The sequence below is a fragment of the Danio aesculapii genome, chromosome 21 (assembly GCF_903798145.1).
Source record: "Danio aesculapii chromosome 21, fDanAes4.1, whole genome shotgun sequence".
NCBI lineage: Eukaryota > Metazoa > Chordata > Actinopteri > Cypriniformes > Danionidae > Danio > Danio aesculapii.
The window spans coordinates 22,343,472-22,357,588 of NC_079455.1; the positions used below are offsets into that span (position 1 = coordinate 22,343,472).

A 14,117-nucleotide genomic window follows, 5' to 3' on the forward strand; every position below is an offset into this window, starting at 1 on the left:
GGTCAACATTTTTCCGGATTATACTCTTTTTCTTTCTAAAAATCCTTAATTTCAAATCCACTTTTGCTGCTCGAGCTTTTAGTGTTAAACTTTCAGATTAAGAAAGGGGTTTTTGGAATAGTGATACAAGATAATCTCTTACAAGATGATTTCAAATGTCTTTTTCAGAGAAACTCACTTTTCAATATGCTCCATCGCCTCAAGAGTTCAACGAGGGTGATGATGCTGACATCATCTGTGATGTCATCAGCTCACCACCCCCAACTATCATCTGGAGGTTTAAAAAGATGAGAATCCAGCCTGAGACTGATGGTAAGACGTGCAGTATTACTGTCAGATCTATTTCTCTTTATTTCTTTTTTCACTTTTCAAGTAGCTACTGTTTTGACTTTAAAGAATTCCTGTCAAAACTCTCCAGTTACATGTGTAAGCTCTCTTAGCATTGTCACAATAAAAAACAGCGACAGGGAAGCACCTGAATATTAATTGTGAGAACTCCGAGTACTCAAAGATTCATGGTGTTTTCATCTGAGCTGTTTTGTTTGTGAGTTCAAGGCTCATTTGGATGAAACTATTTTAACCTCAGAGGGCTCCTCCCTCAGAGACCGCTGGAAGAACCAGCGACCGCAGATCTCTGCTATGAGACGTGAACTCGCAGAGATTTTCACTGCAAAACCACTAATTGTAGCAGAGATTGAAAACCAAACTGCTCTATGTAAATAACACCATTTTCCACATTTCTCTCATTAACCTCTTCTGCTCTTTGCTTTTCATTTTGACAGATGTTCCTTCATGTTCAAATGAATCGCGATAAAAATACTGAATATTTAAAGAGATAGTTCACCTAAAAATTTAACTGTACTCACTGTTTACTAACCCTCAAGTGAATCGGTTGTATTCTGTTGAACACAAAAGAAGATATTTAGAAGAATGCTGAAAACCTGTAACCATTGACTTTCATAGTACAAAAAAAACACTATGGAAGTCAATGGTTATGACTTTTTAGCTTTCTTCAAAACATTTTCTTCTGTGTTAAGCAGATAAGACAAGTGCAGGGAGAGTAAATTGTAACAGAATTTTCATTTTCAATGAACTACTAATATACTTCTTCAGACATCCTATAGGTGCCTGTTTGAATGTAAAAGTAGGTCTAGGTAAACAATATTGATTCTTTGAACTTAATTAATTTTCAGTTTAACTAAATAATATTGATTTACAAAAGCCTAAATCAATGCTTAATGTGCATGCTTTCCTCCAGAGGATGTGAGTAGTATCTTTACTTTGCTTCTGCTTCTGAAGATTTTACCAATTTTGAGTTGTTCCTCTTAAAACCTAAACCGACAGAGACAATCCAAGTTCACAGTACCAAACTAATGGCTGCAGTGAAATTACAGTCTGATGTTCGGAAGTATTTCATGTTTAAAGGCAATGGCGGTGAAGATGAGATGACTCAAGGTGAGTTGCCTGCACCAGATGCGAGCAATGTGACGTGACGCCATTAAAAACAATAGCACTCGCTATAATCACTATAAAGACTCTCTCTGCTCAAGATTTGGTGCAACACAACATAGCAACATTTGTCCTTACACATTTTGTTGATACATGTTGGGAGATGTCATTTTCTGTGCTGTGAAAGCAAATCTTCTTTTTATAAGCTTCCAATGGATGAAGACTCAGGCTTTTAATGATACATTAAAGTCTATGCCAGAATCACTGTTTAAAACACTGTGTTTACATCATTGTGTTACATATACTGTAGTAATGATCAATTGGTTTTCAACACACACACACAGTAAGTGGTAGACAATCACAAACAAAACTGGACCTCATCTGGCTTTCTTTGACATTCCAAATCACTTTATTAATAAGTTATTTAAGTCATTGCAGAGATGTATGGATGAAGTTATCCAAACTCATGGGAGTCATACACAATATTAATTCTTTTTCCACTGCACCATGACTTTATATTGTATATTGCACAATATTTCTTTTAAGTGACAAGAGTTTTGGCTCAAAGTCAGACCTTACTGTCTTACTTAAGTAATTAAAAATCGAGGCACGATCATATATTCATTCATTCATTCATTTCCTTTTCGGCTTAGTCCCTTTATTAATCTGGGGTCACCACAGCGGAATGAATCACCAACTTATCCAGCATTTGTTTTATGCAACGGATGCCCTTCCAGCTGCAACCCATCACTGGGAAACACATACACATTTATTCACACACACATACACTACGGACAATTTAGCCTACCCAATTCACCTGTACTGCATGTCTTTGGACTGTGGGGGAAACCGGAGCACCCGGAGGAAACCCACACGAATGCAGAGAGAACATGCAAACTCCACACAGAAACGCCAACTGACCCAGCCGAGGCTCGAACCATCAACCTTCTTGCTGTGAGGAAAGCACTACCTACTGCGCCACTGCATCGCCACGATCATATATTATTTTGGTAAAATAAGTGTAATCTAGAGGCCTTTGCCTTTCATATAAGCCACTTCTGATACTAAATAATCAACTAGAATTCAAGTTATTATTTGTTGTTCCTAAAACTTGGATAGGCGACAAGACTTTTGTCAGGAAGTATATATGGAAAATAAAGTATTTTGTAAGACTTATAGTGGTCCATTATATTAATGTCAGTTAATGTATTAACTAACATGAACAAACAATTAGTAATATATCAATTACAGTTTTATTCATCTTTATTAACGTTAATGTTATTTAAGTTAAATAATGTTAGTTCATGTTAGTTCATATTAACTCATGGTGCATTAATTAATGTTAACAATCACAACTTTGGATGGTAATAATGCATTAGTTAATGTTAAACTGCAGTTAACAAATGCTTTACAAGATTATTCATACTTAGTTAATGTCAGTAGATACATTAACTAATTGACCATTATTCTAAAGCAGTGGTCTCAAACTCAATTCTTAGAGGGCCACAGCTCTGCATAATTTAGCTCCAACCACCTCCAACTCACACCAGCTTAGTAGTCTCTAGTAGTCTTGAACACCTTCATTAGATGGATCAGCTGTGTTTGATTAGGGTTGGAGCAAAACTGTGCAGAGCTGCGGCCCTCCAGGAATGGAGTTTGAGACCTATGTTCTAAAGTGTTACAATGTATTTCTATTTTGGATTCAAACATATTGTGGTTGACTAAAATAAAATGAGTTTAATAGCCCAATAATGCACTGTAACAAGTAAAAAAATAGTTCACATTTTCTTGTTGTATGCTCTACTCCTGTATGTATTAGGCAAGTATTCTATTTCTAACATTTGTCTAAGCTTGAAAGTTGCGCTTTATCTTGCTGAATTTGTGTTTTTATCGCTTTTAATATATCAGTGCTGTTATACGATGTCTCCACGGGGTTGAAATATTATATGCACCTTTACTTTGGGTCTTGAATACAGATAGCACTGCAGAAAAGCCCATAAAAATGATTTTATACTGGGAGAAGATGAGCAGCGAGTCATTTTGCTGCCCAGCATGTAATGAGAGGCTCGTTAACATGGTCTCCTTATCTTACTCAAGAGTAATTACAGTCTCATTTTGCTTCCTCTTATTTTATTTTTTTCTCTCTCTCTGTTTCCATCTCACACCTACAGTCCGTTTCAAGGTCTTAAGCAACAACCACCTCCAGATCCGCGGCATCAAAAAGACAGATGAGGGTGACTACACCTGCGAGGGCCGCATCATGGCCCGAGGAGAAATCGACCTGAGGGTCATCAAGGTCATTGTCAATGGTGAGGACTCAAAAACCCGAGCAATGAGTCTAGACACTTTTTAACAGTGTAGTTGGGGCAGTTTCATATGAAAGCAGTACATATTTACTCAACATTCTTTCATTAATTGCGATAATTAACAATTCATTTTAATTAATTCATTGATTCAGTCCGTCACATTCATTAATAGTTCATTATTAGACTTTTTGTTGAATAACAAATGCCGTTTTCCTTTTTTAAGAGTTTTTAAGTTTAAAGGGGGTGAGATTTAAGCCCAAAGAAGAGATATTAGATTATTATTAAAATATTCGTCGGATTGAGTATTTTTGCTTTCTAGAATGAATCTTATTCTGTATTAATGTTTAGGTAAATGTATTATTATTAGTAGTAGTAGTAGAAAACATTATAAAAACTAAAATGCCAAGCCGTCTATATTAATCATATAACTCTTTTATAAATTTTCTATCATATGTTATTTCTAGCAAATCTGTCTAGCAAACCAGCCCCCCATTATATATATATACACTGAAATCCGAATTATTAGCCACCCTTTTAATTTTTTTCTTCTTTTTTAAATATATCATAAATTATATTTAACAGAGCAAGGAAATTTTCACAGTATGTCTAATATTATTTAAGTATATGTTAAAGTCTTAATTGTTTTATTTTGGCTCGAATAAAAGCAGTTTTAAATTTTTTAAACCCATTTTATGGTCCAAAACCATATATTTTTCTGATAGTCTACAAAACAAAACATCATTATACAATCATTTTAAATGCTTATTTACCCTAACCTGCCTAGTTAACCTATTTAACCTAGTTAAGCCTTTAAATGTCACTTTAAGCTGTATAGAAGTGTTTTGAAAACTATCTAGCAAAATATTATTTACTTTCATTATGGCAAAGAGAAAATAAATCAGTTAACAGAAATGAGTTATTAAAACTATTATGTTTAGAAATGTGTTAAACATAAATTGGGGAAAAAATAAACAAATGGGCTAATAATTCTGACCTCAGTCATTTTCTTTTCGGCTTATTCCCTTTATTAATCTGGGGTCGCCATAGCGGAATGAACCGCCAACTTATCCAGCATATGTTTTACGCAGCGGATGCCCTTCCAGCTGCAACCCATCCCTGGGAAACATCCACCCACACTCATACACAACGGACAATTTAGGCTACCCAATTCACCTGTATACCGCATGTCTTTGGACTTGTGGGGGAAACCGGAGCACCTGGAGGAAACCCACGTGAATGCAGGGAGAACATGCAAATTCCACACAGACACGCCAACTGACCCAGCCGAGGCTCTAAACAGCGACCTTCTTGCTGTGAGGCAAAAGCATTACTGCTGTGCCACCGCATTGCATTTCTGACCTCAACTATATATATATATATATATACAGCGTGGCACCAGGTGTATGATAGGGCCCAGAGTGTTTTGAGTTTCAATGCTAGGGCCCCATCCCTGGCATTGCTTAGGGCCCCCAAATCTCTAAGTCCTCCCCTGGCTACATGTAACTTATTGTGTTAATAATTACCTAATTCCAACCAAGCTTATAATAAATCCTTTGTTATTTAATATTACTCAATACTGCATAATTAAACTGTAAAATGACACTCATGTGAAGTGTTACATTGTAAAATGGCTTGCTTGGTTTGGGACCTGCAGAGCTGCCCGTCGATGTATTTGCTCTTCAGTGTTTGAACTTTCAGCAGTGAAATTTAAACCACACTGAACCGAACTAAACTGAACTTCAACTCTGAATCTGGACTGATACTGCTTCAATTTAGTATATTTTCTATGTTAATCTGCCTTGATTAGATTAGATTAGATTCAATTTATTGTCATCACACATGTACAAGTACAAGGCAACGAAATGCAGGTACAAGGCAACGAAATGCAGGTTTGATACAATCTACATTGTAAAAACGCTAAATAAATAAAGATGAATTGAATTGAATTGAATTGAGTTGATTTGAGTTAAGTTGAGTTGAATTGAACTGAACTGAACTGAATTGAATTGAATTGAAAAAAGCAAAACAAATAAGTAAATTGTTACATTTTTGAGTCCCTTAAGTCATTCTGAACCTACATGCTATTGTTTTCTCCTGGAAATATAAAATAACAATACATTTTAGATATGATTAGACTTTATTTTAAGGCATCCTTGTTAAAGTTTAACTATTTATTTACTGTAGCTGCTACAGAAAGTAATCTAAATTTATCACATGAACTTACTGTATTGTTAGGGTCAGGATGAGGGTAAGGTGTAGTGTTAGTTGCTTGCGATTATGTATAATTAATTGTCATTACAATAAAAACAAGGACACCTTAAAATGAAGTGTTATTTATTTCATACAGTGTTTCGCTGACAGTAGCTTGCAGACAATGCTCTTTTCACCTTTCTCTTTTCCTCCCAGTTCTGCCAAGCATCAGGACCCGCTACACTGAGCTTAATGCCACTGCAGACATCAACCAGGCCGTGACGCTGGCCTGTCACGCAGATGGCTACCCAGAACCCACTGTCACGTGGGCACGGTATGTGTCATTTATCATCCACACTTTTTTTATTTTATTTTCAGTGTTAGCAGCTCCTTTATCCATCTGTGCCAAAATGGCACCGAAAAAGTTCAGCCAAATCTCTGTTGGGAAAGCTAAGCGTTTTCATTGAATCCAGAGAGGGAGAAGGATCAGAGTTATTGGAGCTTGTAAACTAAAAGCGCTGTGAATGGCAGAGGCAGCGCTTCATCCTTTCAGCCGCCGTTAGCCATGGCAGCTATAAGGCAGCTGGCAGCTTTCAGTATGGCTTTAAGTCAAAACTCCAGTGACTTCTTTAACCAAGTCGTGACTGGCTCGAGAATGAGAGAACGAGATGGCATCAAGTCTGAGTGTCGCCTCGGGAGAAGGAGGAATAAGAGAGCTCGCCACAACCTCATTTATTTCCCTCCTTCGCTGACAGCACTGTCATTCTGGGGCCATTTGAGAATGTCGCTCAATTGCTGCTGTTACAAGCAAAAAGAGCAGGTATTCGGATCCAAACTTTGCATGACTGATTTAGCGTCGCAGGGAAACACGGCGCACAGCATTCTTCCCAACAAAAAAAGCCCATCAGCTTGATGTTTATGGCCCTCAGATATTATTTACAGCTTTTATATTGGCTCCAAGACAGGAACGTGTCAAGAAACCCAAGATGACAAAGCAGATCTGCCGTTTATTTCGTGGACTATCAGCGTCACGAGAAGCTGTGCACTGCAGGATGAAGAATCCATTACATGGCCAGGCACACTTTCTCTCTGTGTTTTCTGGTGGAGATGAGACATCATGTATTCATGACTTCAGAGAGAAAGTAACAGCTCCAAGGCCAAACAGTAAACCTATCCTCTCTTCTCTCCTGCAGAGGTAATATCGTGCTGGAATCAGACGAGAAGTACAGTCTGAATGAAGATGGGTCGGAGCTGACCATCAAAGACGTCAATAAGCTCGATGAGGGAGATTACCAGTGCATCGCTAGAAACAAGGCTGGAGAGAGGAGTGAAGAAGTCGCGCTCAATGTGTTTGGTAAGCTAAAATTTAGCAATTATTGTCAAAGCTGCATTGAAAACAAGTGTTTTTTATTATGGGCCACCAAATAAACTGTCATGTTCATAAGTTAATCAATTTAAGATCAAACATTGTGATATTGTGATTATTAAGCCATGAAATGTTTTAACTACATGCACTGCATGGTATGGAATGAATGTAATTTATAATGACATCTAATGTATACAAAGGGCCAATTGTGGAGTATTTTCAGCATTGCAGAGTGAAGTTACTATACAAACGAAACATTATGAAATGACAGATGTTTTGTGGACAGATGAATATATAGTAAAGTTTGTAGTGAATTTTTTTTTTGTTGATAATAGTGAAACATGTTGGCTCTATTTTAACGATCTAGGCACAAAGTCTAAAGTGCGTGGCGGAAACACATTAAGGGCATGTCTGAATCCACTTTTGCTATTTTAAGGATGGAAAAATACGATTTGCGCCCTGGTCTAACAGGGTTGTGCTTATTCTCTTAATGACTTATGGGTGTGTTTTAAACCTAACCTTCATTAAACCAATTAGACTCTCATCTTCCATTCCCTTTAAGAGTCAGTTGCATAGTGCCATGGCCCATTTGCAATTTACATGACAGATTTTGTTAGTGGAAAAACTGAATGCTTCACTAGCTAGAAAACAGTTAAACAGACCATCTCCAGCATGAAGATAAAGAACGAGCCTCCTCTATTTTGCCTCTTTACTTTCTCTTTCTCTTTACTTTTACTCTTTACTTCTTTATTTCGTGGATAAGGAAATTCAGTTCTAATTTTTTCAAACAAAAAAATCTTGTAAAAACTTGTTTTTATTAACACAAATTTAAATATGAATATAATAATAATACTGCTAATAATAATAACATTACATTAAAAATACAAATTTTCGTGAATAAACTGAAAAAAGCCCCCCAGACATGAAGGTGGCATGGAGGTAGTTTTTTTTATATTATAAAATATTTTTGTAACATTTTAATCCTGTATTTTTTTCTTATGTAAAGATGTGTATTGCTGTACATCCTTTGTGTATAAGCGTTTGAACCTGCATAGGCGCATACCTAACACGCTCTAGACTAGACTTTAGACCTGCTTTTACTTCAATGGCGCAGTCATTCAGTTCAGTTCATTTCAGTTCCTCAATATAGCAATGCGCCAACAATGCGCCTTAACACACCTTCTTTTTAGACCAGCACGCCCATGAGTCCACAAAGTGGCGCAAATAGATTTGCTATTTAAACAACGTGGCACAAAACATGAAAATTAGGGTTGCACTGGTCTGAAAATAGGAACAAATCGCGTCAAACATGTCTTGCGCCTTATTGCACCAGATCCATGATAGGGCTCATAGTATTATACAATGAATAACAATAAGTAGCACAAATTACTGATTTATTTTTATTTATATGTTTTATATTTTGCTAGGTTTTGCCTAATGTCAGAAGGATTTAAATAGTTCAAAATATAATAGCATGATCCCTGTATATTTTTACACAGAATTTCTTTTTGGTACTTTATTTTCTCTAAATAATTTAGCACATTCAAGTAGAAACATGCTTCAATATGCTTTCAATGTATTCAAAAATACTATTGCACATATAACCGAATTCCCTTTTGGGTCATATATAAGTGATCTGAGTTTGATTCTCTTATTAAGAGTGTGAACTCTCAATGTTTGTTCAAAAAAATGTTAATGCACAGCTGAAAACTCTTTATAGCTTAAGTACACCATTGAACCTGAAAGCTACTGCTTTTTATGCCTTTGTTCTTTAGCACGATGTCCAATTTGCATGAATATAAGATTTTAAATGTTTATGTCGCTGTTCAAAACACAATCACAATATTTTTATTTCTCATCATTCCTACGTTTTCTCCAGCCACCATCGGCGCTACTTCAGAGCACTTAGATTAGAGCCGCTGCAAATAAAAGTGAATCAAAGCGCTACTCCATCACATCCATTAAACAAAGTTCCTCTTTTGAATTATAAAATATAACAATGTGTTGATTAAATATTGAAAGCTCCCAGCCAGTGAGGCACTCTCATCTCATCAACTTAAGAGCACTGTTTTGGTATTACGACCATTAAAAAGGCCTAGTAATTGCACAGTGGAGAATAATTCTTTCTTTTCCCTAAGGAGAGTGTTTGTGGTGTGTGTTTTAAGTGTTGTGTTTTTCTGCGAATCAACAGTGCAACCTAAGATCACCTTCCTAGAAAACCAGACGGCATCTGAGTTGGAAGAGCAGATCACGTTGACTTGTGAGGCAACGGGTGATCCAACGCCCAACATCATCTGGAGCTTCGGCCGCCGAGTCTTCACCGAAAATGAACAGGTGATGGGGTTTAGGGATCAGGGGTCACTGGGTGATTAAATGGGTCCTATCATGACCCTTTTTATAAGATTTAAAAATTAATTGTTAGTATTTCCAGAATGTCTCTGTGAAGTTTAAGCTTAAAATAACCTACAGATTACTTATTATAGCTTGTCAAATTTGCCATTATTTGAGTGTGAGCAAAAAGGCTCTGTTTTTGTGAGTGTACGTTTAAATGCAAAGATACTTGTAAAAAAAGAAAGTTACTAGGATTTGATTTTTCCTGTTTTTCGGGTTGGTAGACGCACAGAGGACTTGATTAAAGCTTTTACAGTAAAAATGTAAAAATTCAGATTCTACTTTTACCTTTTTAAAGCCTGTGCCTTAAAAACTGGTAAAAGGTGGTATGGTTTGATAAATGATCAGCATATGGTAAAATGAAATGAGAAAAAAAATGAAATGAGAAAGCTTGTTTAAAAAAATTATATATTATCATCTGTGTTGTTCTTTCTGTTGCTGATGCTGTGAAACTTTCTTACCTGCGGACAGAGGAACTGTTAATTTACCTCAGGATTTATTGAGTACTGCAACGCCTGGATCAACTGTGCATTTATATCTAGTAATTAAATATGGCTGGCAAAAAGGTTTCTGGCAGGTCATGTATTGAAATGACTGATTAGAGACTTGCTTCAGAATCAAAGCAAACGTTTATCATGCTCACCTTAAAAATAAATAAAGTATCACCTAAATTAAAATGAGCAAGTAGATAGATTATCTTATGAATATCATTTTAATAATTAGCTTCACTGATAAGGTTGTATGCTGCCAATCAAAAGTTTGAGAGTGCTTTCTTTTTTTAAAATTAGTGCTTTTATTCAGTAAGCCCTTAAAATGATACTATCATATGATAGTAAAAATACATTTTTTAAACTTACAAAAGATGTCCCTGCTGAAAAAAACTGCTTAAGCTGGTTACAGTAGCTGGTTTTAGCTGGTCAACCAGCCTGGTTTTAGAGGGGTTTTGGCCATTTCGTTTTAGCCAGGCTGCGAAATAACCAGCTTGACCAGCTTATCCAGGCTGGGAGCCTTATCCAGGCTGGGAGCCCAGCCAAAACCAGCTAAGCTTAAACCTGGCTGGTCAAGCTGGTTTTAGCTGGTCATTTCCTAGCCTGACCAGGCTGGAAATTGCTGAAACCAGTCTAGAAATGGCCAAAACCATTTCTGTTTTTTTTACAGCAGGGGTATTTGATCACACTGCACTCATAGGAAATTATAAAAACTTCAAAATGCTATACTTTTGATTCTTACATATAAAAATCTATAAACACTACAACTATAACAACATAAATAAAGGTACAAAAAGTGTCACTGGACCAAAAAAAAACCCCACTTTTGTATCTAATTGGAAACTGTCTAAGTATACTTTTATCCCCATTAAGAGATTTTGTAATTTTAGGTACTAATGTGTAATATAAAAGTAAATAAGTAGTACATTGCACTGCTTGTTAGTAATACAATATATAACACAATACATTATATATAGTAAATATACAGTATATAGAGTATCTATATACCTTCTATACAGTACCTTCTAACTATATAACTCAGAAGCAGCAGGCTCAGTCTCACTGCCTTCTCTGCCCTGCTGGAGTCTTAACATCTCTGATTTAGTCAAGCACACTGCCTAATTACAACCTCGAAATACTTGGTTTCAAATCATATTTCATCATAGTATGACAGGCAGTATTCATCGATAGCTGCTAAAACCTCTTACCTCTTCTCAGTCTTTATTTTCTTTTTGTCTCTCTCAGGGAAACCCTGCCTACAGTATTCAGGTAGTTCAATTTGTAATGATGTCTACATTAATCCATATACAGTATGTTTTAAAAGCACTTCTGTCCAGACTGAGGCAGCTTTTTTGTGCTTTCTGAAGATGTTTTCTGAAGTGGAAACATTTTAAATGTATTTGTGCTCTATAGTGTGGACTTTTCAAACTGAGATACTTGAAAACTATTACAATTGTTTAGTTATGTGACTCATATTGTAACTTAATGGCTATTTATACCAGTATTGTACCTGCTATTTATGTCTATAGTGTTAAAGTTAAATGTTATGTTGTTAAATCCAATGCAATACAACAATGTACAGTAACATTCCTACAAAAAATGACAGAAAATTGCTGTCTTTCAACAAATCATAAGGATATATGCATCAAACCAAAGGATATATGCAAATAGTCATGCAAATACATCCTGAATGCATTATTATGTGGAGGCATATCTTGCTATTGATTATGATGATTGTGCAAGAAGAATAGTGCAAGACGATTACAGTGTTAGGTCTCCTTGTATTATCTCAGCTATTACATTTTTAGCATGTACAGTAATCACAATTAAAGTATTTTAAGGTGTTTGAGTACAAGCAATCCTTATAAAATGCTAGTGTGGACTAGTTAACATTTAATATGATGCCAATACTTTCAAAAACCAGTATTTTCTATATCAATACTGATATAGTGATACCCCTAAATGCACCTTTTATATGATTTCTAAGGGTAAAATTGAATTAATTATTTACACGATTAGTAGTTAGTGGCATATTTTAGCATATTAGAGATGTTTCTGTCTTCTGCATGTGCAAGAATTCACATAAAGAGTGGATCAGACATTGACTCTTTAGTGTTGACCATAATACTTCATAATACTAATCTGAAAACAACCAAAGTATTGCTATTTTCAATTTACCCCACTAATAACCTGATCAAAGTGTGAGCCAAGTCTAAAGTAAAAGCACAAAGAACATCTATAATATGAAGGCATGGGAAGATTGCTAGAACAATAGTAGCCAATAATATCATAATACATATTAACGAACAATATGACCATACAATCACATTTTCAAAGAGAGTGGAGAAGACACAAAAGGGATTTACTATAGTTATAGAAAGATAATAACATAAATAAACAATAGCAGGCATGTTGAAAGACCCAATACAATTTCCTGAAATGTATTTCATCTAAAATAATCCCAATGTTCCAACCAAGGAACGATGTCATTAACACATCTTGAAAACAATATATCATGTAACTCATTACATTTACCTGGGGGAAAGTCATAAAGTTGCAAAGCTTGTAGTTAACAGGTAAAAAAAAAAAAGAGAGGAACATTTTGTTGAGTATATGCACTATTTTGGCATGTACGGTATTTATAAAAAGAGACAGAGCTAGAAAGAAATATATAGAGAACTCTGGTCACACTATATATAAAACAACGATGGCTAATTACAAATATTTGCTATAGAGTGTGAGCATTGATATAGCAAATCTCCTATAATGATACACCTATTCCTATTGTGAACACAGGGAAATATTAGCAAATGTAACCTGCTTGGTAAACATAACGGAGCTGTGTTTTGGGCCTGCATTAGATCTCTGCTGGCAGGTGTGAAGTCCAGGCATGTTAACAAGTCTCTGAGGCCTCAAATCCTTTTTGGTAATACTTTAATTATATGCATCAAATCCCCAAGGCATCGTGGGAATTAATCCTTACATAAAATCCTTCATGTATTATTAGAATATTAGAATATGCCATTGGTCACCCTATTTTTATGCAAGCACTCATGCTACGTTGTGTAGGTGGGCTGTGAAAAAGCACCTTATGTTTACGTGTACATCTGGCTCGCTGTGAAGATGATATTTGCGTGACAATAGCCCACCAGATTGCATCCTTCCCTCTGTTTGCGTTGTATTATCCCAGGCTAGTCGAGCCAATATTCATGGCTGTCAAAAGAAAAAAATATTTCCAGCTGTATGGCGAAGGCTATCTCCGTTTTTATTGTTGGTCTTTAGCTTAGATGGCAGATGGGTATGATTTGTAAGGAAAGAGCAGTGTTGGTTTTTCATGCAACCTTGTTTAACTTGAATTCTTGTGATCCTTTGCACTTGTAGCATATTAGTTTCGAAAGTTTTATTAAAGAGACAGTTCTCACAAAAATAAAAATGCACTAGCTTAGGCTCACCCTCAAGTGCTTACAAACCTTTATGCGATCTGTTTTTTCTGTAGAACACACTTGAAGATATTTCAAATAATTTTGGAAACTGTTAGATATCCATAATATTGAAAAAACATGGATATCAGTACCTAGTTTCCAACATTCTTCAAAATACCTTCTTTTGTGTTCAACAGAAGAAATACATTTAAACAGGTTTAAAACAAATGAAAGGAAAGTAAATTAAACTATACCTTTTAAGATTTATTGTTGGTATTTACAGCATTAGATTTTACAGTATGACTCATTTTCATTTTGATAAATATATATAATAAAAACTACCTTAAATTAGTATCTTGTATTGTGGTAGATCATCTTTACCAGTTAATAAGCAGCTTGTGCTAACTAATATTCAGATTAAACCATCTAGAAACCAATTATCATGCGCTGAAACACTTCCTAGGTTAACTGGATTTCCCTGCAGGATTAGCAGTTCATTAGTGCT

General features: G+C 35.6%; 1 protein-coding gene across 5 annotated transcripts in view; it reads left to right on the top strand.

Moving 5' to 3' along the window:
- The window catches only part of ncam1a (neural cell adhesion molecule 1a), a 391,029-nt gene that overhangs the window by 255,218 nt on the left and 121,694 nt on the right, over positions 1–14,117 (top strand). For all 5 annotated transcript variants that reach the window (XM_056446180.1, XM_056446181.1, XM_056446183.1 and 2 more), the window contains exons 4-8: positions 169–312; positions 3,621–3,758; positions 6,162–6,279; positions 7,139–7,299; positions 9,503–9,645. In XM_056446180.1, coding sequence (XP_056302155.1) covers positions 169–312; positions 3,621–3,758; positions 6,162–6,279; positions 7,139–7,299; positions 9,503–9,645 — 704 coding nt within the window. The remainder of the gene's footprint in view (positions 1–168; positions 313–3,620; positions 3,759–6,161; positions 6,280–7,138; positions 7,300–9,502; positions 9,646–14,117) is intronic.